Genomic DNA, 27887 nt, shown 5'->3' with positions numbered 1-27887 from the left:
TGAATTGTTGATACAGGGCTTTGTTTGTTAATCTTTAGGTTTATTGTGCATTGACACTTTTTTCATTCTTTATTTGTGTTACTTTAATATTGTTATTGCCTATTGTTTGTGTAAAACACATGTAATTTGAACTTAAACTATATATATATATATATATATATATATATATATATAATTTTATTTTATTTCTTAATTTTATTGTAAAATAAATGATCAAACTTTCTATTTGGTGTTAAGCCGTTATCGAAGGGTATCTTAGGGTGTGTTTTTGTGTCCAAGGTGACGGCGGCAGCATCGCCGCCCCAGACTCGGAGCCCCCCAGGGAGCTGCTGCACCCCCAGCCCTCCTCCTCCCCCGCCCCCTCCGTCTCCTCCCTCACCCCACGCGTCCCACAGCCCCGACGACCCCCTCACCCGCTGCCGCCACGGCTCTACATCCAACCCCCCGCTCCGGAGCTGGGCCCGCCACACATGCAGGTACACACGCGCACACACACAGGTATAGACTCACACACACATTGAAGAATATATTAATTTGAAAAAATCCTGAATCAATATATTAAATCAGAATAAGCATATACAATATTTGATGACTTAAATGCTTAAAAACAGCGTTAAAGCCTTCCAAGTCTGCAGTGAGACTAACGCTCGGTTCTGATTGGTCTGTTTAGAGGCAGTCCTCTCAGCTCCGCCGACCGTCCGTGAGTCGGCTGACGCCCGGGATCGGCAGCATGGTGAGCGCCTCGAAACATGGAATGCATACGTCGTTAGATTTTTATAGCTTGAGCTGATTTTTGTGTGTGTGTGCGTGTGCGTGTGTGTGCGTGTGCGTGTGCGTGCGTGCGTGCGTGCGCGTGTGTGTGTGCGTGTGTGTTCCAGCAACATTTCTTTGACGATGATGACAGGATGGTTCCCAGCACTCCAACCCTGGTGGTGCCACACCGCACCGACGGTTTCGCTGAAGCTATTCAGTAAGCAGCATAAATATGTTAAATATTTTTAATTTATATTTTATATACAGACGTGGATGAATTGGTACGTATCCTTACAGCTCATTGAAACAATGCTTCATTCCTCCTGAAAAGTGATGAAATTAAAAGCAATTTTCTCATCTATCCCTGCTATGCACTGTGAAAAGAGATCAATTATTGCTCGATAATTAGTATACATGAGAAAATTGCTTTTAATTTCATCACCTTTCAGGAGGAATCAAGCATTGTTTCAATGAGCTGTTAGGGTACCAACAAATTTGTCCATGTCTGTATTAAATACAGTATGTTTCAGGCATTTAAATATAGTTTATGATCCGTTTACTTCAGTTTTTCTGACATATTGAGGCTTACGTAAAACTTTTCACCACCTGGCAGTGGTCAGTTACTGAAAGATCGGTTTGCTGTTTTCAAACCCACATTCCCGTCGATAGCATTGTGCACGTCAGTCATCTAACCCGGTGCCATGTCTGTCCACAGCTCTCCTCAGGTAGCAGGTCTGTCCACCAGGTTCAGGTTTGGACCTCCAGAGGACCTGCTGCCTCAGTCCTCTGCCTCCCACTCCGACCTGGGACAGCTGGCATCGCAAGGAGGTAGCGCACGCACACACACACACACACACACACACACACACACACACACACACACACACACACACACACACACTGGTTTGAAGTCAATTGTAATCCTTGAATACTAATGTCAGGTCAATAATTACACATCTTAAAATTATTTTGTTTTGATTTGGAAGTTACATATTATTAAATGACTACATGTTTGTTTGGTGGGGGGGCAAAGCAAGAAAATAATCATCTGGGTAATTTTTGAGCAACCATTTGCATTGGAGCATTTAAAGTGACAATAGTCGCAGTCCACCTTTAAGTTAAACCACCTTTTAAATGATATAGTTTTTTTTTTGTTTTTTTTGCAAAAGTAAAATTTTGTGGATTCTTCTTCTTTTGGTGGCTTAGTTTATTCAATTTTCACTACACATGAGATCCGCCAACACCAAATGACATCTTCAACTGTAGATTTGCATCATTAACATGGTGATGGTTCAGTGAGAAGATGAGAGACATTTGTATTTGTGCAGGTCTTGGTATGTACGAGTCTCCTCTGTTCCTGGCTGCACATGAGGAAGAGGGCGGAGGAAGGAGCGTCCCCACCACGCCGCTACAGGTGGCTGCACCAGGTAACACACACACACACTAAAAACATCCCATCCCACTCACTTTAAGTTGCTCTGTGGTGAAATGTCCCTTTAAATTCCAATCTCTGTCCCATCTCTCTCTCTCTCTCTCTTTCTCTTTCTCTCTCTTCGTCTCTCTCTCTCTCTGTAGTGACCGTCTTTACCGAATCTCTGCCCTTAGACAGCAGCGACAACATGGCCTCCCAGTCTGTTCCCATGGTAACGGCGTCAACAGGTATGACCGCTGCAGGAGATGACGGAGATGAGGTCTTCATGGAGCACGAGGGGGAGGGGTGAGATTATTTTGCATATTACTTTTAGATGAATTTACAAAAAAAGACAAACATAACTAATGGTGTTGAAAAAGCCTAAAAACTCTTCAAAGAGGGAAAATATTTTATAGTCAGCTTAGTACTTACCTGCAATACTTGAAATTTGTAGAGAGGTGATTTGTCCGGAAATCAGTCTTGGAATACTATAAAATGTTGTCTTTTAAAAGAAGAAGATTTTACTCTGTGATACCTGCAAACTCAATTGAAGTTGGCGCTCTGGGAAACTCTTTCCACGTTTCATTCCTCCACGTGTTTCTGTGGATGTGGGTCCTTGATGTAGACACTGAGTGCTGCTGTCTGTGGACCTTTTCATCATTAGTGGACGACATATGATGATGTTGACCCCAGTTCTTGTTGGTTCACTGTGTGTGTGTGTGTGTGTGTTTGTGTGTGTTTGTGTGTGTGTGTGTGTGTGTGTGTGTGTGTGTGTGTGTGTGTGTGTGTGTGTGTGTGTGTGTGTGTGTGTGTGTGTGTGTGTGTGTGTGTGTGTGAATGGGGTGTGTGTGTGTGTGAATGGGGTGTGTGTGTGTGAATGGGTTGTGTGTGTTTCCCCCTCAGCTCCAGTGTGGAAGCTTCCTTGGACAGCCAGCCAGACATGGAGTCCACTGGAGCACAGAGTGAGGAGGTGGCGCTGCCCTCCACCAGCCAGGACTCCGGTAACACTGGAACACTACATACTCCAATTTTATCAGTAACTCTTCATGTCTGACTTTTCATTGCATTTATCTTCATTGAATTCATGTTTGTAGACGGCAGCGGCATCACTCAACGTCGCCCCCTTGTCGGCCAGCCTCAGACCAGCAGCCTAGCAAGCAGAGGAGCCAGAGCTGGAAGGGGGGAGGGCAGGACCACGCTCATCCGCAGGGGTAGGGTTTTCAAATGTCCCACGTAGTCATAAAAGTAGGTCATATTCACACCTTTCCCAGAACATTTCTTGCTACTGGTGAAACCATGGAAAAGTCTCCTGTTGAGCTTTATTTCAGATGTTTGCAGTTTCATTTGATTAGAATGCTTAAAAATGTATAATGAACAAACATAAAATGTGCTTTTGAAAGCGTCATTTTGAGTAAATTTCCCCTTTTAATTTTTTCTATTCACCACTATATTCTACTTTGCATTTTTTGATCTACGTTCACAGGCCAGATGCAGAAATGTTGCTTTCGCCCAAATATATTTTAAATATGTGACTAAGTTGTATCTATACTCGTAAACGTCTTCCTCCCACGGTCCGCCAGCCTGACCCTCAGCTTTTTAAACAACTGCACTGACGTGATCGGGCTTGTAAAGTTCCCGTTCCCATAATAAAGTCGACCAAATCAAGTGTTGCAGTGATGAAGCACTTTATTAGAAACACAAACATTACTCCCCCACCCCAATGCTGATCGTTGTTTTCCTTTCTTTCTTCCATCTCTCCAGGCGTGACTTTCTCTCAAGGAGGGAGAGGAGTGCTGGGCAGAGGAGGCTTCCCTCAGTAGTCATGTGATCTGTCACCTGGTCTGTTCAGCCAATCACATGACGCCACCCTCTGATTTTGGTTCATTTTAGACGTTTTAGAGTTCCATCGATCGGCTGCACCGATTGGAATTTTTTATTTTTATTTGTGATTTGTAATCTTTCCGCCAAACAGCTTAGTTTAAGTCGTTTAATCTAGTTGTGTTTTCCAAGTGGATTTCACATGTTAGTCATAGCCGTGATAGTTTTGTCATCTCATTCCTTTCTTTTTTTCTTTGTTTGAATCTTTGTTATCCTGCGTCACTGCGTTCTATGCTGATGCTGTTTTTGCTAATAAAGTAAATAATAAGAAAAAAAGAGCTTTGTTATGATGTTGCGCAGTCAGAACACGGGTCAAAGAACCAGAACTGCTCGAAAATACCATTACCTTCGTGGTCAAATTGTGATGTCGTAAAATTTAGTATTATAACCCAGGAAAGGTATTTTCCAGCCGCAATGGTTCAATTGCACAGGGCTGTTCTAGGGGCACTGCAGCCAGCGTCTGATGGAGTTCAGGGCCAGGGGGAGTCCAGGGCTCTGGTTCGGGTTCGGGTTCTGGATCGGGTTCTGGTTCTGCCTCGCGACAGGAGCGCTCTGGGTTGCCATGTCGGCAGAGGTCATAGGGTCGAGTCCCGCTGCCAGGTTGTAGCTGGACAGCGCTGCGTTGGGTTGGGCCAAGGCAGGCAGGTCCCCGGTCACCGTGACGATGAAGAACAGAGCTGAGGAAAGGACAGTGCATGAGGGGTTAAGGACTCTGGATTTTACAGCAGCTCTTCTCAAAACTTGCCATGCAATTCATTCATTAATTAATTTGTTTATTTAGTTTTTGGGGTTTTTTGGGGTGTTTTTTGGGGATGTTTTTTTTTTTTTTTTTTTTTTTTTTTTTTTTTTTGGTAAATTTATTTCTACATTTTCTGGAATTGGCAAAATTTTCAAAAGGGTTGAATTTGCATTAATTATTTTGATCGCAAAATCCAGATTTCCTGGAGGAATAAGGATCAATTCAATTTTCTCAGAGCAAACTGTTAGAGGTATAAACCTCCAACGAACCTCGTGTCCGCACTCTAGGTACTTGCAGAGTACCGATATGGTCACTGAAGATTTAGCTGCGACAACAGTGATGTCACAAATTGTCAAGACTGTTTATTATTATCAATACTTTGTTGTTATTGTAAATTGTATTGTGTAATTTACACATTGCTGCGCTTCAGCTCAATCAGAACATGAAACTCACCAAGTTTGAAAAGTGGAACATGATCTCGCTCCGAGCAGCAGCTACGTTACATTTACTTGGTGTCTGGTTATGAGAACCGGACTTCTTGGTACCGGTACAAGTGGATCCCTGGTTCCAACAATAGGATGATTTGTAAATGTGATTTTTTTTTTTTTTTTTTTTTTTTTTTTTTATTTCTCCGCTATACGCGCCAGTCTGTCTTCACAGTAGATCCTGCTCCGACAGTTTAAAATGCGCCGCTTTACTCTTACGTCCGGAGAAGACGTAGTGGTCGTACTGGTCCCTCCTCCGGGGGTCAGGCATGGAGAGAGCGGAGGTGATGGGCGTCGGGAAGCTCTTCAGAGACACCGCGATGTTGATCACTCCGCCGAGACGCACCTCTGCCGAGCACGGAGCACAACGTCGAGGGTCAATTGGGCGGGTCATGCCGGCGTTGCGCGCCCTCTCCGGGGCCGCCGACCGCAGCAAAGAGCGTGAGGGAGCGCAGCTTTAAAATGATGAACGCAGAGGCGAAAGGGCTACTCACCGGCCTTGCGTGCGTTGCGGCGCTTTTGGGAGGCCGTCTTGGGTTTCTTACCGCAGGACGGGGTGCTGTTCGGGGGGAAGGAGAACTTCTGCATGATGTCCCCTGCAGGACGGGGGAGGTGAGAGAGGAAGATGGGGTGAATTAACCTGCGTTTGGTAATCTGGTTGATAATTACCTCCATTAAATATCAAAACATATTTGAACGCCTTATTATTATACTAATATGGGTAATATGACCAAGCAGGTAGAGGCATTGATTCGTCAAACTTCATAAAGTTGTATTTCTTGACTCTAATGCATCCTTAAAGACAGTATTTAACTATATATTAATGTGATAATCAAGACGATATCTAGTCTTACAGTATATCCCAATATGGCTATGATATTGATACGTTGCCCTAAACTGACCCCTTGGCTAAAAAAACGACCCCCAACTGTGTCTACCTCTGTGTCCGCTCATCTGCCTGTTTTCCTCATCTAGTCATTCAGCTTCTCACCCTTCTTGAAGAAGAAAATCATCTCGGGTCGCCCCCTACTGGCCGGCACGGGCAGCGCGGCAGTGATGACTCCTGTGAGGCCCGAGAATCCAGAGGCCAGAGGCTGTGGGAAGCCAGGCTCGACCGCCATGTTGCTATCTAGACGCCAGTACTGGTCTCCCTGGGGCAGGAGAGAGAGAGGGAGAGAGAGAGAGAGAGAGAGAGAGAGGGAGGAGAAGAGAGATATCGGCCGTGTCCCTGGACGCCACTGCCCCCCTCCCAAACCCCTCACCCAAAAGACGAGACGCGCTGGTTCCACTTAGCAGTAGTATTAGAGGTATCAGCACCTTGATGACGTAGGTCCTTCCCTCGCAGTTGGCGCGGGTGAAGACGGTGTCGACGGGTGCGGGGACGCCCAGGGTCTCTGCGATATTCCGGGGGGGTCCGGCCGAGCGGCTGACCGGGTCCACTGCCCAGAAATGCTCGCCTGGAACGCACAAGCACACACACACACAAGCAATACATTCAATGCACGTGAAAACATCTGTATTGCACAGAACATATTTTCGGGAGCTGTTATGGCTCTTAGCTTTTCTAAATATACGTCAGAACCGACTGAAAGACAATCAATTTAATATCAATAAGATGCTTTGTGTCAAAACATCCACTGAAGAATCTTCTCATTTTCTTTCTTCTCATCTGCTTTGAGTTATATATCATCATATATATATATATGATATATATGTGATATAATTGTTACATGTGCGTTGCCGGTACCAGGGCTTCCCACTAAGTTTGTGTGTTTGGTGTAAAACCATGTCCGGACCTTTGAACACCAGTAGGGTCCCGTTGCCCAGAGCCGTCAGTGCGTTGATGGGAGCGTCGCTGCACAGGTCCACGTTGTCTAGAGGCGTCAAACACAGAATCGGACGTTTACTCACACAAACCAGAGCCTGAGTTGAGGACGGTGCTGGAGCATTTAAAATGAATCGTTATGAGAGGAAATGAGCGTTACTCAAGGATGTACGATGGTTATCTTCAAAACTAGAGTTCCCATCTGGGGTCATTGAATTTACTTATTATGTCGTTGGATGTAGAAAAAACTGCAGTTCTCTACTTAAAAATCAAAATCACGTATATTGATATTGTGTAAACAAATATATATTTTTGTTTAAACAGCTGAGGGTGAGGCCATTTGAAGGCTTCATATCCAAAAGTTGATTTGGTTTTGTGAATTGTTTCAGGTTGGTGGTATTCGGTCATATCCATCTCTAATCTACCTGGGAAAAAAATGTTAATGTCATTTATTTTCTCATTAGGTGGACCGACCGACCCTGGACTGGACCGGTTTAAAAGTAGCTAGATGATTTTGGGATACAAAATCCTAGAGCGAAAAAAAATCCATGAATCTGATCGTATGAGAATCTGTCAAAAGGAAGCGGGAATGGAAAGCCTCCTCGTCTCACCGCCGCCCTGGCCGGGTCCGGGCGGAGCAGGTCCCGCTGCAGGCGACAGCACCAGCCTGATGTCGACGTTCCCTCCAGAGGCGCCTGGATCGGACTGAGCACCCACTGGACGGAGAAAACACAGGTGAAAACAAAAGATTGGAGTGTTTGGAACAGTTCTGTTTTGTTGTGATCTCAACTGTTTATACAGAAAGCGTTGTATAGTAGAACAGTAGTATAGAAGTACAGTATAGTAGGATAGAAGTACAGCAGTATAGTAGTACAGTAGTTTAGTAGTATAGAAGTTCAGTAGTGTTTCTGTGAGTCGGCCTAATGTTTCCTTTTTCAAATAATTATTTTAAAACAGGGATTCCCAACCTTTTTATTTTTCCTCCTTCCTAACTCAAACCGGATTCGATCTGTGACCTATATAAAAAAATTTTGTTGTCGTTTTTTTTCCCCAGTCGGTCAAGGTTTTGAGAGCATACAATACAACGTTCGACTGTTAGGAAACATGCTTGTCCCCTTTGACTTCTGGCAGCTGCTTTTGGGGGTCCCGCACCCCAGGTTGGAGACCACTGTTTTACCGGCCGGATCGGCTCCAGACGTGACGTTCCGAAAGAAAGACGGGAAAGAGCTTGTCTCACCGCCTCGACCGGCGTTGGCTCCGTCCCAAGCCGCGAGGGGGTCGATCCCGCCGGGCGTCCCCGAGCCCCGGGCACCGGCACCGGCACCGGCGGGTTGCGCACAGGAGCCCCGGCCTGGAGCGTGGAATTAGGGTTACCAAGGCAACGGAATGTCTCTCAAATGCAGGAATGTCGCGAGAGGTGTCGACGTTGAGCAGAACCAGAGTTACGGTCGATCTCAACATGAAGAATCATGACTACGCCTTCCACGCAACTACTTTTACCGTTCATGCCTTCCTCGCTCTCGCTGTTGGAGTCGCCCCTGAACTGGTCCGATTTGGCTTTTGCTGTGGGAAGAGACAGAGTTCAGTGAAATGGATGGAGACTCAAACACACTGTGAGGTAAGTGATTTAAGTAGATATTTCAGCTATTTAAATCACTTACATTTTAGTTGTTTGTTTTGTTTGTTGTTTGTTTGTTTTTTACTCGGCGAGGATTATATATCGTTCGGGGATTCCCAAACCTTTTTTGAGGACGACCCCGTAAAGAAAAACAGGTAAAGGTTGCTCACACTTTATCTGCCTATAATAAACCGATTTGTGCTTAAACATTTAACTTCAACCTTGCCGACGAAAGTCTGCATATTTCACCATAGAAATATATTTTGTGGGGGGGGGGATAATCTATACGATACATAACAGCTGCTGCGGCCACGCTGCAGTTCATTTGAGGGCAGCTAGTTTGGGAGCCCCTGACACGGGTTGAGTTCTACAAATCCACTCTCTGAGGACCTAGAAACGGCAATGAAGGTATATTTCTGCTGAAACTGTAAGAAATAGTCGGGGGGTGGAATGGAAAGTGGAGACCACTGACCCTTCCCTACGCCCTTCAGCGCCTGGGAAGTCCTTTGTCCTTGGGTCAGCGCCGGTGCACCACCATCACTGGGCTCTGCAGACATGGAGCATTGAATACACTCTGAGTGTATGTGTGTGTGTGTGTACACTGAAAGCGCTCGGATGGTTTGTGCTGTTGCCACGGCGACCGCGGACCCGGTGGCCGTACCGCAGTGTCGCACGTAGTCCTGGCAGCAGGTGTTGTAGCGAGCGCAGTCCGGGTCACATTCGCAGGACCGGCCTCGCCTGAAGGGCTCGGCGCAGCGCCCCCGGCAGGACTGAGCTGGAGGGGAAAACAGAACAAACGCTCAGACATTCCCCCCTTTGAAAGGTATCGAAGTCACTTTTTAAAAGCCCCGACGCCAAGTCACACCGGGCAGGAAAACTACAGGGTTGCATTGCGATCTGTAGGTGGGAATTCAGGACGAGGTAGAACTGCTGGCCACGCCCTAAAGTCACTCTATCTGTCTTACACGGGTCCAGATGAAGGGTCTATGATCAGCTGATGATCGGACATGAACCTTGACGTGTTGCTGCGGCGGTGGAGCAGTTAAAATGAAACAATCAAACAGCCGCGCCCTTCTTACCGCTGACGCAGGTGGCTTCAAAGTCCTCGCAGCACTCGTTGTGAGTCAGGCAGCTGAGGTCGCAGGTGCAGAGCTGACCCCTGGAGAAGGGCTCGCCGCAACGACCCACGCAGCTCGCTGCGCACGCACACACACACACACACACACACGCAACATGGTTTATACATGCAACGTTTGACATACAACACAAATTATAGAAATGTAAAATGTGTGTGTGTGTGTGTGTGTGTGTGTGTGTGTGTGTGTGTGTGTGTGTGTGTGTGTGTGTGTGTGTGTGTGTGTGTGTGTGTGTGTGTGTGTGTGTGTGTGTGTGTGTGTGTGTGTGCCTGTGCCTGTGCGTACCCGGTCCGACGGCAGCAGTGACGCTCACAGCGAAGGCGACCAACAGGAGCAAAGGTGAGATCTTCATCACACGCTGCATCATCGTCACCTTCATCTTCAGCCGATTGTCCATGGAATCTGCAGCACGATACAATCCTGTTTTTGTTTTTTTTTTGTTTTGACTGAAGACCAAACAACATTCACATGAATTACATTTCCTTCACGCTTTTAGCCGTCCGGCGGGAAGTGCGGGAAAAGTGTTGTTTTTGGTCAGATTATTATTATACTTCTAGCCATTCTCGGCAGAAGGTGCCTGGTTCATCAAACTTGGACCACAGCATGTCTGGACTGGCCCAAATACAATCTATTCAATAGACTTTTGCTACGCTCCATAGTTTGACCACAATTAATTTACAAAAAATGTCTGGGTGGGGCCAATTTGCCCTAATCTGCCATAACTCAACGGATTGTGCTATCATCATCCAATTTGCTGATATGTGCAGGATATGACTCTGAATCACTGTGAGAAATCTGGTGTACTTTGGTCCATCGATGGCGCTACGGCAATCGTATACTTTTTTAACATTTGGTCCAAAACATTTTTTTCTCGTTAACTTCCCTACAAATTCGGTGGAAGTAAACAAAGTGGCCACCATCAGCCAATCAAACCAAAAGACATGATTGAAAACTCACTACGACAGATGCCTCCATTTAGTGAACCACTGATTGAGCCACTGGTGAGCCTACGTTTGCAGAACGGAAAAAGCCGCGGATGCGCATCGTTGTTTCACCGTTTGTTCACATCAAACGCCGAAAGTGGAGCGGAGCATCTCTGAAAGCAACTGTGGCCGTCCCGTACGGACCGCCTTCATACAAACTAATAATGCCCGTTTCCATAAATGAACACCTTAGAGAAATGTGTCCGATATGTGTGCCAATTTGCAATTAATTAAGAATTATCCTTTGTTTGAAGAAAAGCTATAAATGCAGTTCGGTTGTTTGAGAGACACGGCTGAGCACAGACGACATCATCTTCTCCATGTTGAACTGCATCACAAACACCAAGGACATGTTTGTGATGTCGCTCTTTGTGATGTTGCTCTTTGTGATGAATATGCACAAACGCGCGACAAATGAGTCCTCGCCCGCGCCACGTGCCCAGAGGAACAGTCGGAAACACGAGGCGAAATGACAAGTCAGGCAGAGAGGTCAAGCGAGGGGGATGCTGCTGCTGCAGGCTTTTTGCACAGCGGCCCTCCCATCAAGGTTTACAAGAAAATCCAGCAACCTTTTTATTTTTGTTTTTGCCTGCAAACTTCCCACGAAGAATTTCACAATGGCGTCGCCTTTCCGTCTTGAGAAATATGCGACGTTTTTGCATGCAGCCGGCAAGCGATCACAGCTGAAGCTGCGAAGTGTTGACAAGAGTTTGAGTAAGTGGACATTTTACGTTGTTATTGTTTATTTCCCTTTTTTGGCTTGTTTACACATTGGTGCAATTGCTGCCACGAACCTGGACCCGTGCGTTACTGCCTGCAGCCATATTTGTTATTGTATTATATCAGATTCAGATTAAACCTGGTTATATGACGTTAGATCATACGGTCACATACGGTTTCCTTAACACAAAGAGTTAAGGAAATATAGTACTGCAGTATTTATCAGTAAGTTTTAAATAGATGGGTAGATTCATAGACAAAAACATCGACAGATGGATAGATAGATGGATAGAAAGATAGATGGATGGATACAAAGATACAAAAATGTATGAATAGATGGCTAGATAGATGAAAACTGTACATAGATGGATGATACAAAGATGGATGGATGGATAGATAAAAGAAAAGGCAGACAGCTACAGAGAGAAGGATGGACGGATAGACGGCAAAATAACGACAAAACTCAATGAAAGGGGTGAGATGAGATGAGTGATTCTTACCTCGTCCGTCGATGTTTGCTCTTCTGCTTCTTGTTCTTCTCTCGTTCTCTGTCTGTAAATCGAACAACCCTTTATATAAGAGACGGTCCTGCTTGGACAGGAGACTTTTAATTAGAGCACACACACACACACACACACACTCACACACACACACAGCAGACTAATTAAAAGGTTGCAATTAGACTTCCTACATGGACAATAAAAGCCTCCTACACATTGTGGGCGCTCTGACCGCAGGTGGAAAGTAACTTGCTCCACAGATGGCGGCGCTTTGTTTGAATATACGTACAATGTTATATCATTTTTTCCACGCTTCAAGCCTTTACCTCTGCCTTTTTTTTTTTTTTTTTTTTTTTTACTTTGGATAAACTGTTCAAATTAGAATATCTCATTGGTTTTCCCCAACATTCCCTGGCCAGACCAACAGTGACATCATAGTCTGTGAACTGTGCACAGAAACATACACGTTAGGGCTGGCCATAAGTCATTATAAGCTGCAGTGGGTTTCTCAACACGGGATGGTTTATTCATCATCTGATATTGTGATGTATTATTTATGTCATGGTAGAATTCCTTATGATTATTATGGTATAATGTACTCTTCTATGTCGTCTCACTCGGGTGCTCTCCAGAGGAGAAGTAGAGTTCCTTCTTCCTTCAGGAACATCAAATTATTTGCGATGAATGTCAAAATCTTTTGAGAATAAATAAATGTTGGAGAAAAACATATTTTTGAGATTTTTATTTCTCAAGTTTGTCTGTACTTTTTTTTTTTTTTTTTTTCCAGAAGTTATTTAGACTTTTATCTCAATATTTTTACCACCTTCCTAGTGACCTCCCTGCTACCCTCCTGCAATATGACCTGATGTACCATCAATGAAATGAAAGAGATGATATATTTCTGACATTTCAAAAGCTTTTCCTGGACTGTGTGTCCACCGAGGGACTCCTTCCGAAGTTCAAGTTCCAGACAAATTTTCAGGGTCTTGAGTGAACCGTCAGTATATCTCTTTGTTTCAGCCTGAATCAGAATGAGTTTACTCCGTCCGGTGCATTTACATGTACGATGAATTGGTCCAGGTAAGGATTGGTGCATTTCTACAGACAAAAAGCATTTTAAAATAACTCAACAGTCTGACAGTAATAATAATAATGATAATAATAATAAAATTGAACCAAAAGTCAAGTTAAAGTGAAAATAAAAATTTCCAAAATACACAAATAGCCAAAAAATACAAAACATGAATGGTCATATATATGAACAATATACAGAATATAAAAAATGTGATTCTATGCACAGGATAAATTATTGGTCTTGGTAGAGCTTGGTGGAAGGCTGGCAGCTCTGATCACCATCCTGCTGAGTTGTGTGTGTGTGTGTGTGTGTGTGTGTGTGTGTGTGGGTGTGTGGGTGGGCGGGCGGGTGGGTGTGGGGGGGGGCCTTTGAATGTGTAAGGCTGTCTTTCGATAGGATTTAAGTCTCTACATCATTACAATGTCGATTGCAATTGATTACGGACGGACGTGCTGTAGAGGTATTTCTACTCTTAATCCCAGGGTCCGGTTCCCAGGAAACTCTTGGAAAACAGTAAAAAAAAAAAAACGAATAAATATAAAATTGAATAATGGCCTGGTTTGTTGGAGGGCGGAGGTGAGGTGAGAACGGAGAGGGCAGAGATGTCTGGAACTCCTCAGGTTGTTAACGCCGCAGCTGCACGGTGACGAAACGCGAGCGTGATTCAGCTGCGACGGCGGGGAACGAAGTCCAGACCACACACACCAAACAACCACAGCCACTCCCCACGCTCCCACTCCCACTCCGTTCTCACTCACCTGCTGCTGCTGCGCTGCACAGGGACACCACAACGCCGCAGGGGAAATATAAATAGGCCATAAAAACAGAATTCCAGTCGAGGTCCTTCGATACAACAGTCTATAAAAAAATACAAATAAAATTCAAAAGGCAATTAAAGTGTTGAAGCTCTTTGACTTTAAACGTCCTTTAGAATCAGAATTAAAAGTACTTCATGACTTTAGGATGTCGTATTCCACTGTGAAGAAGTGTTCCATCCTTAATAGACAAGATAGGATATGACTTAAAAGTGCTGATGGTCCAGGCTCGGGTGACCTTTAGATTTCAACAGACTAGAAATGACTCAACCTGAAAGTTGAATCATTTCTACCTGTCTGTGCTACACATAAATAGATACAAATCATTAAAAAGTCAAGATATTTGATTTTAAAAGGAGTGGAAAACATGAATGCCCCTTTATGGAATTACTCTGGTCAAGTACAAATACCTTAGGTGTGTGTGTGTGTGTGTGTGTGTGTGTGTGTGTGTGTGTGTGTGTGTGTGTGTGTGTGTGTGTGTGTGTGTGTGTGTGTGTGTGTGTGTGGGGGCCCGTTTTGTGATTTTCTTTCCAGAAGTTAATCCTGGGTGATCGTCAGCTCCTTTAACGAGCGCAGGACGAGGGCGTGTGGTCGCAGTGAGGTGCTCCGGTTGGTCCAACGGATATCTGAACGCACATCGTAAAAAACACTTTACTAGCACCCCACTGTGTCACCATGTACAGACTGTGGCAACACACACACAGTCAGACGCACGCCCACACACACACACACACACACACGCGCACGCACACACCAACACACACGTCGCAGGGTTTTGAGAAAGACGGACATGTCATAAAACATGTTTTCATCGAGCGTCTGGACACGACCAGACACAAAAAGGAGAGAGACGTTGATTCAGTCTCGGAGGGTGAAAATGATACATGATACAAAATGTTTGCCTGCTCAGTTTATTATTGTACGTTGAAGTGTGTGAGGTGAACTGCTGCCGTGCATTTGTTTCGCGTGTGAAGGCTTAGGGATTACTGCTTTAATCAGCAGATTATTGGTATTACCATCTCTCAACATTTTCTTACTACTGCATAGTGTGTAAACAGTAACACATCCATCATCAGACTTTGATATAAACGGTTTAATGCAGTGTTTCTTTTCTAGAATAGAAAATAGAAATAAAAGGAATAGAGAGATATACAGTATTCAACAGTACGCACAGTAATACAGTAACACTAAACAGAACAATACCCAGTAACCCAGTACAGTGACACAGAATGCAGTTCAGTTTGCTATATCCCAGTACAGTGATACAGTATTCAGTACAGTACCGTACCGTATGCAGTCACCCAGTACAGTGACAGTATGCTGTACAGTATGCAGTAACCTTATACCGTACAGTATGTAGTAACCCAGTACAGTGATACAGTATGCACTCACCCAGTACAGTGATACAGTATGGAGGACAGTATGTATGTAGTAACCCACTACAGTGATACAGTATGCAGTCACCCAGTACAGTGATACAGTATGCACTCACCCAGTACAGTGATACAGTATGGAGGACAGTATGTATGTAGTAACCCACTACAGTGATACAGTATGCAGTCACCCAGTACAGTGATACAGTATTCTGTACAGTATACAGTCACCCAGTACAGGGATGCAGTAACTGAGTACAAATGTATCCACACATTCATGACGAGTAGATTGGACTACTGTAATGGCCTATTCACCAGCCTCCCAAAATCAGCTGTTTAGCAGCTTGTATATCTACGCCCCAAGTAAATGGAACACCCTGCCGACCTGAGAGAGGCCACCACACTCAACACTTTTAAAAGCAGCTTAAAAACCTTGCTGTTCACTCCAGTCTATGACTTGTGTGTGTGTGTGTGTGTGTGTGTGTGTGTGTGTGTGTGTGTGTGTGTGTGTGTGTGTGTGTGTGTGTGTGTGTGTGTGTGTGTGTGTGTGTGTGTGTGTGTGTGTGTGTGTGTGTGTGTGTGTGTGTTCTGTATGCTGTGAGATCTGTTTATTCTGCACTGATTCTTATGATCACACACGCTTTATATATTTCCTTTGATTGTATTTCTCTGTAAAGCGCATTGTGTTGCCCTGGTATGAAATGCGCTTTATAAATAAAGTGTGACTTGACTTGTATGCTATAACCCAGTACGGTGACACAGTATGCAGAACAGTATACCCTAACCCAGTACAGTGATACAGTATGCAGTACAGTATACTACATACAGTACAGTAAGGCAGTGGGGCCTGTGTGTGTGTCTCAGTGAGGACCCCTGGTGAGTTCAGCATTGACAGTTCTTATGGCTTGAGGGAAGAAACTCTGTCCTCGTGACTGCGGGGTGGTGAGGATCCTTCATGATCCTACAGGCTCTGCCTTTACACCTCCTGGTGTATAAGTCCTGCAGGGAGGGGAGGGTAGTTCCAGTGGTACATTCAGCTGAACACACCACCCTCTGCAGGGCCCACCTGTCCTGAGCAGTGCAGTTCCCAAACCAGGCAGTGATGTTGCCTGTCAGGATGCTCTCCACCGCTCCAGAGTAGAAGGACTTGAGGATCCTCACGAGACCCGGAATGTCTTTAGCTTTCTGAGGTGGTAAAGACACTGCCTCGCCTTTCTCATCAGAGTGTCTGTTTGTGAAGTCCATGTTAAATCCTCTGTGATGTGGACTCCCAGGTACTTGAAGCTGCTCACCCTGTCAACAGAAGTCCCATTAATCAGCACCGGTGCGTGCGTCCTTGGTTTTAATCCTCTCCTTAAATCCATAATCAGCTCCTTAGTCCCTTCCGCCATTCTGTCCATCCCATTCTCTTGAAGAGATATCTCAGGGGGAACGCCTGGAGGGAATTTCTCAGAATTTTGCACAAATGTCCACTTGGACTGGAAGATGAACTGATTAGAATTTTGCAGTTGCAGTGTAAACTGCAACTTGACTGCTTGGCAGAGGCATACGGCCGTAAATTCTAGTTTACCATTGACTTGGTACGTCATCAATATCTTTTTATTTAATTTTATTTATTTTTTGCACTTAAAGCTGTGGAATATCTCTACTATGTTTACAGGAATCAATAAGTTGTGGATTTGAACCCGTCACCAAGTACACTTCTGAAAAGTAATGCAAAAAATATTACATTATATGATGCAGGTCATCATTTATTTCTACTCTGAAATGTTCAATTTCCTCATTCAAATTTTGATACTATATATTATCTTTATTGAATATGCACCACAGCCGCCATTGCTCTTTGGTTTAGTTATAAAACTATATTGCTGGACCTCAATCGCTTTAAGTCTTAAAAAAAAAACAAAAAAAAACCAAATACACAGAAACATGACTGCAGATAAACCTTCAACATGAGCTCTGTCGTCACCTGGCGGCGATCAGCAAAATTACACTCACCGAGAGGGCGGTGCCAAATCCACACGACATCTTAAAAACAACAATAAAATATGAAGTTCCCATTGACAATTTTTCGTAAGATCTAAAGGAAAAATTTAGCAGAAAAAAAAACGTCGCTCGGGTGCCTGTTTTCTGCACGTAGGAGCTTATTCCCTCGGAACTAAAGGTGCAGGGGTGTGTTTCCCGTCGGACGCGCTGACTGAGCACAGGCGGGCACTGCGGGGTTGTCATCGTCCTCCACACTTCCCTCTCGAGTTGTTTTCAAATCGAACACACGTTCCCAAACTTGGCGGCGAGAGGCTGGCGCTAGGACGTTAGAAATTATTACGTCTAACGGCAAGGTACGTAAGTCACGGCAACTTCTTGATTCAGGGAATTCGAAACGGATCACCACAACGAGCTTTGGTTCGGAGTTTATTGGTGAATAAACTGGACAACGCAGGTCCTCAAAGTCATAAAATGTCCTCAATCCAGGTTCACAAACGTTGGGCCGAAAAAGTCTTTGGTTCTCAATGAGAATTTATGAGTTATTGTCTTATTATTGTTAGATGTATTCTTTTTGTTTTTGTCAAAATGGAAGTGAAGTTGGTCTGAATAATCCCTGATGTTATAAAACTCTAAACGTAGCGCTAAAGCTGATACCAACCTGTAGAGAGAAACCAACAAAACCCTTGAACGTACCTGGAAAAAAGTCAACCTTTCTAATAGTTTAGAAAACCATCTAGCTAATAACCTACCCTGATACTAACCCCCCTGTAGTAAATATACAATACTTACCTTTATACCTGCAATCATTTATTGATTAAGAGACTATTTTGTCCAGAAATACGTCTAAAATTTGATTAAAATTGGCCCAGAAATGTGGGTGGTGATCACACCCTTATTAGCCTGTTGGATGCCTCTATGGATGCTACATAAGCTATTTTTAAATTGTCTTAATTTCTTAAATATCATCAATTGCATTTATCATGGACCCAATGCAAGATTAAAGGCCACATCTCCCCAGGAAAATATATTTTAAAAATCTTGGTAGTTGGTTCATGTAATGTGTTGGTGTAATTTTGTGGGAATTGAAAGCTTGCTTTTCCTTTTTGTTATATTCGTAGCTTTTCAAACCAAGACTTAATATCGCTCTGAAACCCGACGTTTGGAGACTTCGCACGTAATTCAGCCGCCCCGTCCACAAATGTTTAGCGCCGCCCACACGTGAAGCCACGCCCACGATTCAAACCAGCGGAACGGGGAAAAGAGTCGTTCAAAGACAAGAAAATGTTTCGATCGAGAAATCATTCCAGAAATTGTTCCGTCATCGGATGCAATGAAGACAACCCGATGGGATCATACCACACCCTCCCGAAAGACAACATGATAAGGCGGGAGTGGCTGGATTTCATATTCCACGGCTCCGTTCCTGCCGAAATAGGCTCACGTGTTTTTGTGTGCTCGCGGCATTTCACTCCCGACTTGTTCGTCAATTGGACTCAGTTCAACTCCGGATTTGCAACAAAACTCATCCTGAGAGAAGGGGTAATCCCTACAGTTTTGGAGACAACTTCGAAACCTAGACCTTCGAAACCTAATGCTGTAAGTACCTGGAGTTTTACCATAATATTCCTGTCGCTAGATATTAAAGGTTCATACCAAACTCAATTCTCCCAAACTTAGACGTTTGCTGAAATGTTGATGTTTTTGAAATCAATGATTTAAGTCAGACAATTCTTCATATGAGGAAGAATGGAATGGAATTTTTCCCTGTGGGGAACATTTCTCTTTGTAGCAGCAGTGATAAAATGTGTTTTCACACATGCTATGATTCAACTAATGCTATATAACATTGACATGCTTACGCTGACAAATAATCAATCATCTTACCTTGTGCTAGGGTTGTTCTTCTGTCTTGCCATCAGCTGGAGACCATATGGGTTGCCAGACTGATCCCATGGAGAAGATATTTTTTGGGACTCAACAGTCTAATGTGACGCTAGGGCCACACCAGAAGAATGCAGGTTTGTTTCATTGGATACCTTTTATATTAAACCACAAAACCTCTGAGCTCATTCTCAAATTGAGTGTTTTTTTTTGTTTTTGTTTTTAAGCCGTACAGGCAACAGTGAATTACCACAACACAAGCATGATGACTGAACCCATCGCAATGCCGCTGACTTCCCTGCCCGTGAGGCCCAGAGCTGCTAAGAGACGTCGCGTGGAACTTGATGAAGAAGAGGACGGCGTCCGCACTGAAATTCCCAACTTGCGGAATTCCAGGTAGGGCCCAGCCAAGTCAGTGGATGAGTCTACAATTCTCTGACTTCAACGTTTCAATCATTTTTTAGATTGTTCATGAATGCATGCACACCCCCCCCCCCCTTGTGTTTTTTCTTGTATATTTGTGCAAAAGCGGACCTGCCCAGAAGACCAGTTACGAATCTGCGAAATACATTGTGTATGAGAGCTGCCTCCTCGAGCTCTTTGAGGAGTGTCCCGTGTGCCAAATGGATTGTGAGGTCAGATCCCGAAGCCGTGGGACTTTCCTCGCAGTTGAGCAACTGTGCCCACATTGCAAGTATTTTCGACAGTGGAAGAGCCAGCCCATTGTTGGAAGCACTCCAGCAGGAAACCTCCAGTTGTCGGCGGCGATCTATTTCACCGGGGCCTCCTTCTTTTCACTGGAAAAGGTAATATGATTTGAAGTTTGAGTTTGTATAGTGTTGCACATTGATATCGTTGTACTCAGTATCCTCGTTTTATACCGTTAGGTCTTCAGAGCCATGCGTTTGAAGATGTTCAATAAGGACACCTTCAGAAAACACTGCACATTAAACCTTGAGCCAGCAATTGTGCACAAATGGAGAAGTCATCAGGATGCACTGCTCCAGCAACTCGCTCACAACGACAAGAACATCATTGGCGGTGACATGATGGTCTACTCACCAGGTACCACGTGGCAGGTTCACCCTATCAACACAATCCCACCTTCTTTCTGTACTATCTATTGCATAAATTAATGAGTTATGTTTTTGATATCTATAGGGCACTCTGCTCAGTTTGGCAGCTACTCTGTCATGCACCTTGAGAGTAACAACATCATTGATATCCAGCTCGTCCAGGTTAGAGCAGATGGACAAGTTTGTTTGAGTGCATGCTCACCTCCAGTGTGCTCTACAACCGTGTACAGGTGACTGTACCGTACACTTTTTTTTTTTGCCGTCATCTCTTCTCTAGAGCCATGAGGTTGGTTGTCCTCGCCTCATGGAAAAGGAAGGTCTGAAGAGAAGTCTGGAGCTTTTCAAAGCGAGACGCGTGCCTCTTGATTGCATCGTCACCAAACAGCAGCGCCCACACATTGAGAAGTTTTTAAGAGAGCTCAACATCAAACAGCTTTATGATGTCCAGCCTCTGGTGAAAGGTGGATTCACAGTCTTTTCAATATGTCATTTTAAAATTGGGTATCTAGTTTAACGAGGGCTCGGTATTGAAATCCAATGCCTATGGTGTAGATAGCATCAGGTTTGGCGATGTTGGTGTGGTTTCTGTGGCTTCCTTTTGCATTCACTATTTGTTTGTAATTGCCCAATGTTACTCATTGCTTTTAGGAGTTTCTAAACAATTACGAAAGATTGTGAAAGACAAACAGTGTGCACCGCTGAAAGAGTGGCTGCGCACCATCACAAACCACATGTACTGGGCTGCAGTCTCTTCCCATTCGGGACCCATGAAGGTGGCGAAATGGACGTCCCTCGTCAATCACCTGCAGAACATACACAGTCATGAGGATCCGCTCTTCCCAAAGTGTGCACATCCGGACTACATCTCAAGGGACAGGGCCAAGTGGTTAAAACCAGGTGAGCGCTCAGAGTAGATGTCTGCACACACAGAATTGTACTCTATGCTGCCTCCTCATTTGACTTTGACCCTTCTCTTTTTAAGGGTCAAAGTCTGTGGACAAACTGAAAAAGCTTGTGACAAACAAGAGAATCTTGAAAGCTGTAGAAAAACTGAGCCCTCACTACCAGACCACCTCCCTGCAGTCTTTCCGTCATGTCATCTTGCATTTCACGCCCGGGACTGTGGTCTCTCCATTTCTCGAAAAGCTGTGCAGGTATTGCATTATTTACAAAATGTTTTCTTATACAGCATATATCTTACTACTGTGCCTTGTGTAATCCCACTTTACCGATATTAATTTAGGCTTTACCTGGCTGCCATGTACTTCAATGAAAACACCGGCCGACCCCGGGAAACACCATCTTGTGAAGGTTTTGTCTCCAGTGGTGAAACCTCAAAGTCAAAGAAAGAAGGATACACAGCTCAGCCAGTTACAACAAAATCAACATTCGGTAAGTCAACAAAAGCTATCAAAATAGCAAAGATTGTCATATTTATCTTTGTTTTACAGATTATAGTTTTATCTGTGGGTCGTTTAGAGGTTTTTTTTTTTTTTCAATTTAGTCAATTGAACCAATTTTAAAGAAGGGGGGCAAATGTGCAAAACTTGAATGTGTTTTTAGTCTCAAAACAAACTGGACTGGACTCCATTGGCACGACGATGAATGTAAAACATAAGCTGTGTCCAAAAAAGGCAATTTCCATTCAATTTTTTTTCAATATCAGGAGATTTCAATGCAGAGAATGCTGGATTCTTTTTTATTACAATTTTTTTTTTGAATAAATATCACTCTCAAATTTGACTTAAACGCCATTTAAGTGTAAACTGGATCCAACTGATACCTGCAGACACCCTGGATTACGTGGACGACCTGATGGGGCTCCTGTTTGAGAAGGTGCTGCAGGAGCCAAGAGCTTTCACAGATGAGCTTTTGAAGATCCCTGTCCCAGAGGAGTTGAGATCCCCGTCCCAGAGGAGGGAGTGATCACTGGGAGCGGGAGGGGGGGGGGGGGGTGCTACTGCAAGAAAGGTACCTTTAAAGTAAATCATGTTCATACACTCTGTTAGTTCCTGATGTCTATGTGGAGATGTATGTAAAGAATTCATAAAATTATTAATAAAATAAATTAAACCGTCAATCTGTCTCTCTCACAATTTGTTGGTTTGGTTCATCGTGATTATCCTCCAGGCAGCCGTCTGCTCAGTGAAATGTTTTTAAGGAACAAGTATTAAGGCACAGTGCCCGTTCCGTCACTTAGGTAAATAGGTCTGGAAGCTGATTAATTTCGGGGAAAACAAAAAGTCTGGGCTCAGACTGTTGGAATAAAGGTCCAGTGCTTGATGTATGTTTTTGTCCCGAATCTCTGTACAACAAACTCGTCGTTCAGTGGACATCTGCTCCCACCTCCCACAGACAGATGTGACCTTGTCTCCAACCTTGGAATTCCAACCAGGTGGTTTAATCTTTTTCTCACTCGGCACAAGGCTCTGCTGTTCACAGGGGGAGAAAAAACAAAAAACCTAAAAAAAGGAATGGGCGCAGTAACATCTCGGCTGACTTTTAAGCATTAGGGGATGGAGGACTGGCATGAAGATGATGTGTTGTTTGGTTGGGGGCGAGGTGGGGGGCAGCGCGGCTCATGTGATCGTGGATCCTTCTAGATCATCACTTTGTTTTTCTCCCCTCTGTGTCTCTGTTCCCCTCCTCAGTTTTATCCGGCTCTCCCAACTCTGTCGTTCTCTTTCTGTGGAGTCTCCAGCCATGCTCCCGGTGGCCCCCGGCCTCTACATTGGCGCCGCGGCCGACCTGCACGACGCCCAGGGATTGGTCGACGCCGCCGTCAGTCACGTCCTGTCCGTGGACTCCGTGGACCCGGCCGCGGCGCTCCCCGCGGGCGGAGGGTTCCGGCGGAAGTGGGTCAATGTTTCGGATGAGGCCAGCTCCGACCTCCTCAGTCACATGGACGACTGCTTCCTCTTCATCCAGGAGGCGTTGGAGGGGGGCGGGGCGGCCCTCGTGCACTGGTAGGGCTCTCGGGGTGAAAATATAAACATCATGATATCTGTCCAGTTTACTTAAGTAATACTACCTTGTCTTCCTCTATGGGGGACAGGAGGTAGAGCGGGTCGTCTAGTAAGCAGGAAGGTTTCCGTTTCGAGCCCCAGCTCCTCCTGGTAGCGTGCTGATGTGTCCTTGAGCAAGACACTTAACCCCCTAACTGCTCCCTGGAGCCTCTATAAGCCAACCCACTGCTCCTAGATATACGTCAGCTACTAGGATGGGTAAATGCAGAGAAATTGCAAATTTCCCCGTTGTGGGACTGATAAGGGTATATAAATAAATTTAAAAATGTTGTGATTTTGTCTTGCCCCCTACTTTCAGTACTTTAGGGTCAGGATTGATCACGACAATGCATATTTATTAAACTTGCCCTCATAATGCATTGTGGGATATGCAGTGTTCGCATTCTAGGATATTTCACCTGGCGTAGAATGTCATCCTGGTACTTTCCCCCACATTGCATTTGATGCACACTGTGGTTTTGGACAGATGTTGACTTGGTGCACCATTGTGTTTCAGCCAGGCAGGTCGGAGTCGCAGCGCCACCATTGTAACGGCGTACCTCATGAAAAAACACAAAATGAGCTTCACTGACGCTTACGGCAAACTACGGAGCTCCAAACAAGACGTGCAGTAAGAAGTCTGTCTGTCTGTCTTGTCACAAGGACACCCCGAACTAACTGTCCAACACTAGCTGAAGTTGAACTTAATTAACCTCTTTAAAAGTTATCAGGCCCGAATCAATTCACGCGTGTTTTTGTTCAATGGCTGAACATGGGCTGACACGTGCGCTGTAGCAGTGGTCTGTGAGCAAATTATTTACAGAATACCAGTGAGGCTGCCACGCCGATGGATAAACTTGGTTTTGTTGCGTGTCGCAGGGTGAACAGAGGCTTCGAGGAGCAGCTGTGTTTGTACGAGGCCATGCAGTTTGAGGTGGACACCTCCAGTCCTCTGTACAAACAGTACAGACTGACCAAGATCACAGAGAAGTACCCTGGTACCCGAAACACACTGTTATTTCAGTTTAAAAAAAAATCTGTTCGAGAAATACAAGCCTTGTGTGTGTGTGTGTGTGTGTGTGTGTGTGTGTGTGTGTGTGTGTGTGTGTGTGTGTGTGTGTGTGTGTGTGTGTGTGTGTGTGTGTGTGTGTGTGTGTGTGTGTGTGTGTGTGTGTGTGTGCGCACAGAGCTTCAGCATGTGCCCAGGGAGCTGTTTGCTGCTGACCCCGCCCACTCCAGCTCCAGCGAGGTTTCCTATCGGTGCAGGAAATGCAGGTGAGTGGTCGTGGCTGCATGGAGCGTCTGGGTCGCAGTACATTGTCACTGGGGTCAAAGTCAAGTCTTTAAACTGAACCGTTGCACATTCCTGCACAAACTGTACAGCTTTATTAAATTTTTTATTTTACATATTCTTATATATTTTAATAATATTTTACTTATTGTTTTACATTTATGTTTCATGTATGCACCGAACACCAAGACAATTCCTTGTTCGTGTAAACTTACTTGGCAATAAAGATTGTTCTGATTGTGATGTCTCTACGAATTCCTTTTTTTTTTTTTTTTGCCGAAAGACTCACATTTTGGCATGATGCTGTTCAGCGTTTGGTTTGAAACACACAGAGCTTCACCCGTCCTGACTTTTAAGTCCACCGTGTCCTCCCACAGGAGAACTGTTTTCCGGGCCTCCAGTCTCCTCAGTCATCCAGTAGGGGGCGGAGCTTCAGCGTTCGGCCACAAGAAGCCCAGTAACCTCACTGGTAAGAGAAACTGTTAACAATAAAATTATCTATTTTACCACACTTGCATTTACCCAAGTGTGAAAATGGAAAGTTGGGAAACATGCTTCATTTAAACTTCTGGAGTGACTTTACAACTTCACTAATTGTACAAGAATGGTGCCGTTTCTTGGACACGAGAATAAAGCACACAGTACTAGACTGCTGCTCACTGAGGTTCTCTGCTGCAGGGATGTAGTTGAATTTTATCTGCCGTCTTGTTAGGAGAAGTCCAGTGCACATCGTACTTCATCGAGCCGGTGCAGTGGATGGAGCAGGCCTTACTGGGGGTGATGGATGGGCAGGTAACTACGACGCACGCACTCATGCATATTTGTGCAGAGTCCAAAGCCCGTACTATATACTACATTCTACATCTGTACAATAGTGTTAAAACATTTGGGTATGTGAGTCTAAAGAATAATATTTACAATCAAAATAACAAACACATACGTGTATTAGTCCACAATATCTCTATATTTTTCATATTACAAAATAGTTGGACAGTCACACAAATTGAATGTGTCCTCCTGAGTGTATTTTACTCATTTTAGACCTATTATGAGCTCTCTGTACATGATTCAATATATATATATATATATATATATATATATATATATTTTTTTTTTAATCAAACCACAATGTACGTTAACTCCAAAATGTTGAGCAACATGGTAATCCCTCATGGTAACTCCAGGAGGAGATCTAGCAAAAGGGAAACGCAGGACACTGGAGCTCCTTTACGCAGGGTGTTTCACAGAGCGGACGCCAGGGCTCAGTCTTGAGAGAGATCCTCTCAGTGGGACCTGGGCAAGTATTTGGAAAATAGGATGCAAACCAGGAGAGTGCCAATGCAGCAGCACCATGCTCGTAAAGGGGTTTGGTGGTTTGACTGTATCGAATGGCGCAGACAAGTCAAGGAGAAGCTTTTTCAGTGCGGAGGGCCCTGTGATGTAGAGTGGGGAACCCATAAAACCCGGATTGAGGAGGGTCCAGGAGGTTGTTTTAGGAGACTCGTTTGGAGTCCTTTTTTTTTTTTTTTTTTTAAAGGGGGCTTGGATGGAAAAGAGATAAAGGTCTGTCATTAGCGACCGGGTCAAGGGGGAGGGTTTCCTAAGTGGCGGCTTGGCTCCGGCAATCCTGAAAGGCAGCGGATGTGAAGAATTTAGGACGGAGAGGAGTCGGTGGGGGCAGTGTGGAAGGTTGGGGGGGGGAGTGAGGAAGGTCAGGGCGTCGGTGCAAGTGGTTTGAAGGAGCAGGGGGAGGGAGATACGGGAAGAGCAGCTGATGGCGTCCACTTTCTGATCAAAGTGGTTGACAACATTGTAGGGCCGGGAGCGGAAGGTTAACTGTGAACAGGTGTTGGAAGGAGACGAGTGGACGTCAGTGACCACCTCCGCTGACACCGAGGAGGTGAAGCCGGCGGGTGGCGATGTCATTTCCTCCACTTCCTCTCAGCTCCGAGCACAGTTGGTTAAACGCTCTTTAATCTAGTTGATTAAATTCCAGTGGAGGCATGGAATTGTTTTCGAAAGTCCAAATTGGGATCTTAAAACGGTTTCTCCTCAACATTTGCTGGTCCCGATTGTACCCGAAAAATATACAAAGTTAATTTGTTCAAATGCATTTGAAGCTCAAGAAGCCGAGAAGTTAAGACAGTCACACCCGATCGACACCTCCGTAGACAGCTGGGGCCCTTTCACCTCAAATATTTGATGGAGAAAGAATTTCTGTTGTGTTTTTATTCAAAATTGGTGTTAAATTTGACCAAAAGTGATGTTCTAAATGTGTGTGTGTGTGTGTGTGTGTCTGTGTGTGTGTGTGTCTGTGTGTGTGTGTGTGTGTGTGTGTCTGTGTCTGTGTGTGCGCGCATGCGTCCGCCCCAGCTGCTCTGTCCCAAGTGCAGTTCCAAGCTGGGTTCCTTCAGCTGGTGTGGGGAGCAGTGTTCCTGCGGACGCTGGGTCACCCCCGCCTTCCAGCTGCACCGCACCAGGGTGGACGAGATCCGCAAAATCGGCGCGCAAAAATAACACACACACACCCCCACTTACACCAAGACTCGCTGTTCTCACCTCCATCCCCGTGTTTAAGGAAAGCGACGTTTGATTGATCTCTGCAGTGAAAAGTTGGTGTCGGTGCATCTCCACCTGCTCGGATTCTTCGGAGATGTGCGTCACCCTCCAAACGAAAATGAGTTTTCGATCAGGTGATGCCGAGGCTTCATCTTAAAACAGTTTGCCAAGTTCGAGACCTTGCTCCGAGCTTCTTGTTGTTTGGCGTGTGTGATATAAGATTGTAAATAAAACACATTTATGATAATGAATGTTATGTCTTCACGAGGTTGAGCATTACTCGACGGGTTTATAGAGTTCAGACGACGTGGCCGTTTTTAAAGTAGGTCGTGCGTAGCAGCCCCATTTTAGGCAGCAGTCGAACCAGGTCATGAAAAAACAGCAGAACCTTAATTTCTTTGGAATATTTCCTTTTAAGGAAGCACAGGGGTCCAATTTGAACGAGAACCCTAAACAATAGAAGAGACGGCTGCAACATGAGCTGGGGGGCGATTGTCACGACGGCCTGGACAGTTTCTGGTGTTTATTTGTCTTTATTTGGTTTATTTGCGTGACTCAGTTGCTAAGCGCACTTGGAGGTTCAGTGGAAGTTCATGAATGTCAGTGTCTATAAACTTAGAGTGAGAGTCAATAGAGTCCTTGCATCTTCTTGACACTCATTGAATCATTAGTTGATATCTTTTATTTTTATTTTTTTCAGTGATATCAAACTAAAATATCATTCCATGTTGTTGTTTTTCCCCGTGATGCACACATGATTGATCCCCAAAACAATTCC

At 44.7% G+C, this 27887-nt stretch overlaps 3 protein-coding genes across 4 annotated transcripts in view; 2 read left to right on the top strand and 1 right to left on the bottom strand.

Moving 5' to 3' along the window:
- Window positions 1–4055, top strand: part of LOC307238365 (nucleoprotein TPR-like) — a 32436-nt gene extending 28381 nt beyond the window's left edge. Inside the window, exons 47-55 of the mRNA XM_080011298.1 lie at window positions 280–476; window positions 671–733; window positions 879–970; window positions 1469–1581; window positions 2082–2180; window positions 2329–2470; window positions 3068–3165; window positions 3259–3375; window positions 3926–4055. Coding sequence (XP_079867424.1) covers window positions 280–476; window positions 671–733; window positions 879–970; window positions 1469–1581; window positions 2082–2180; window positions 2329–2470; window positions 3068–3165; window positions 3259–3375; window positions 3926–3984 — 980 coding nt within the window. The 3' untranslated portion in view covers window positions 3985–4055. The remainder of the gene's footprint in view (window positions 1–279; window positions 477–670; window positions 734–878; window positions 971–1468; window positions 1582–2081; window positions 2181–2328; window positions 2471–3067; window positions 3166–3258; window positions 3376–3925) is intronic.
- A 405-nt stretch (window positions 4056–4460) lies between these two features.
- Window positions 4461–12154, bottom strand: prg4a (proteoglycan 4a). The gene is made up of 14 exons (XM_080011297.1): window positions 12049–12154; window positions 10131–10247; window positions 9789–9905; window positions 9371–9484; window positions 9182–9256; window positions 8592–8654; window positions 8329–8442; window positions 7703–7807; window positions 7063–7140; window positions 6584–6723; window positions 6258–6417; window positions 5761–5862; window positions 5486–5614; window positions 4461–4719 (listed from the first exon to the last, which is right to left on the bottom strand). The coding sequence occupies exons 2-14, from the start codon at window positions 10240–10242 to the stop codon at window positions 4481–4483; spliced, it is 1548 nt and encodes a 515-aa protein (XP_079867423.1). The 5' UTR covers window positions 10243–10247; window positions 12049–12154; the 3' UTR covers window positions 4461–4480.
- A 5363-nt stretch (window positions 12155–17517) lies between these two features.
- dusp12 (dual specificity phosphatase 12) lies at window positions 17518–27334 on the top strand. Of its 2 annotated transcripts, XM_080010619.1 has the most exons (12): window positions 17536–17650; window positions 18416–18893; window positions 19192–19315; window positions 19406–19574; window positions 19708–19984; window positions 20066–20243; window positions 20340–20416; window positions 20532–20715; window positions 20903–21151; window positions 21237–21408; window positions 21498–21646; window positions 22044–22184. In XM_080010619.1, exons 2-12 carry the CDS (start codon window positions 18579–18581, stop codon window positions 22178–22180), a joined length of 2031 nt encoding a protein of 676 aa, XP_079866745.1. In that variant the 5' UTR covers window positions 17536–17650; window positions 18416–18578; the 3' UTR covers window positions 22181–22184. The 2 variants fall into 2 exon arrangements, with proteins under 2 accessions (XP_079866746.1, XP_079866745.1); XM_080010620.1 differs by lacking the exons at window positions 18416–18893; window positions 19192–19315; window positions 19406–19574; ... (6 more) ...; window positions 21498–21646; window positions 22044–22184 and adding exons at window positions 22906–23220; window positions 23777–23890; window positions 24139–24257; ... (2 more) ...; window positions 25263–25342; window positions 26924–27334 and having other exon boundaries at window positions 17518–17650.
- Window positions 27335–27887: the final 553 nt, after the last annotated feature.

The sequence above is a fragment of the Zeus faber genome (genome assembly GCF_960531495.2).
Source record: "Zeus faber genome assembly, chromosome: 12".
In the NCBI taxonomy this organism is placed as follows: Eukaryota; Metazoa; Chordata; class Actinopteri; order Zeiformes; family Zeidae; genus Zeus; species Zeus faber.
Note: the sequence above shows the minus strand (reverse complement) of the source record. Positions and strands in the feature narration are given on the sequence as shown.

Coding starts and splice junctions, on each gene's coding strand:
- prg4a (XM_080011297.1), bottom strand. CDS start 10,242: ATGGACAATCGGCTGAAGATGAAGGTGACGATGATGCAGCGTGTGATG. Junction 9,906..10,130: donor CACTGCTGCCGTCGGACCGG/GTACGCACAGGC, acceptor GTGCGTGCGCAG/CGAGCTGCGTGGGTCGTTGC. Junction 7,808..8,328: donor AGCCAACGCCGGTCGAGGCG/GTGAGACAAGCT, acceptor TTCTCCGTCCAG/TGGGTGCTCAGTCCGATCCA.
- dusp12 (XM_080010619.1), top strand. CDS start 18,579: ATGTTTCGATCGAGAAATCATTCCAGAAATTGTTCCGTCATCGGATGC. Junction 21,152..21,236: donor GGCCAAGTGGTTAAAACCAG/GTGAGCGCTCAG, acceptor TCTCTTTTTAAG/GGTCAAAGTCTGTGGACAAA. Junction 21,409..21,497: donor TTTCTCGAAAAGCTGTGCAG/GTATTGCATTAT, acceptor ATATTAATTTAG/GCTTTACCTGGCTGCCATGT.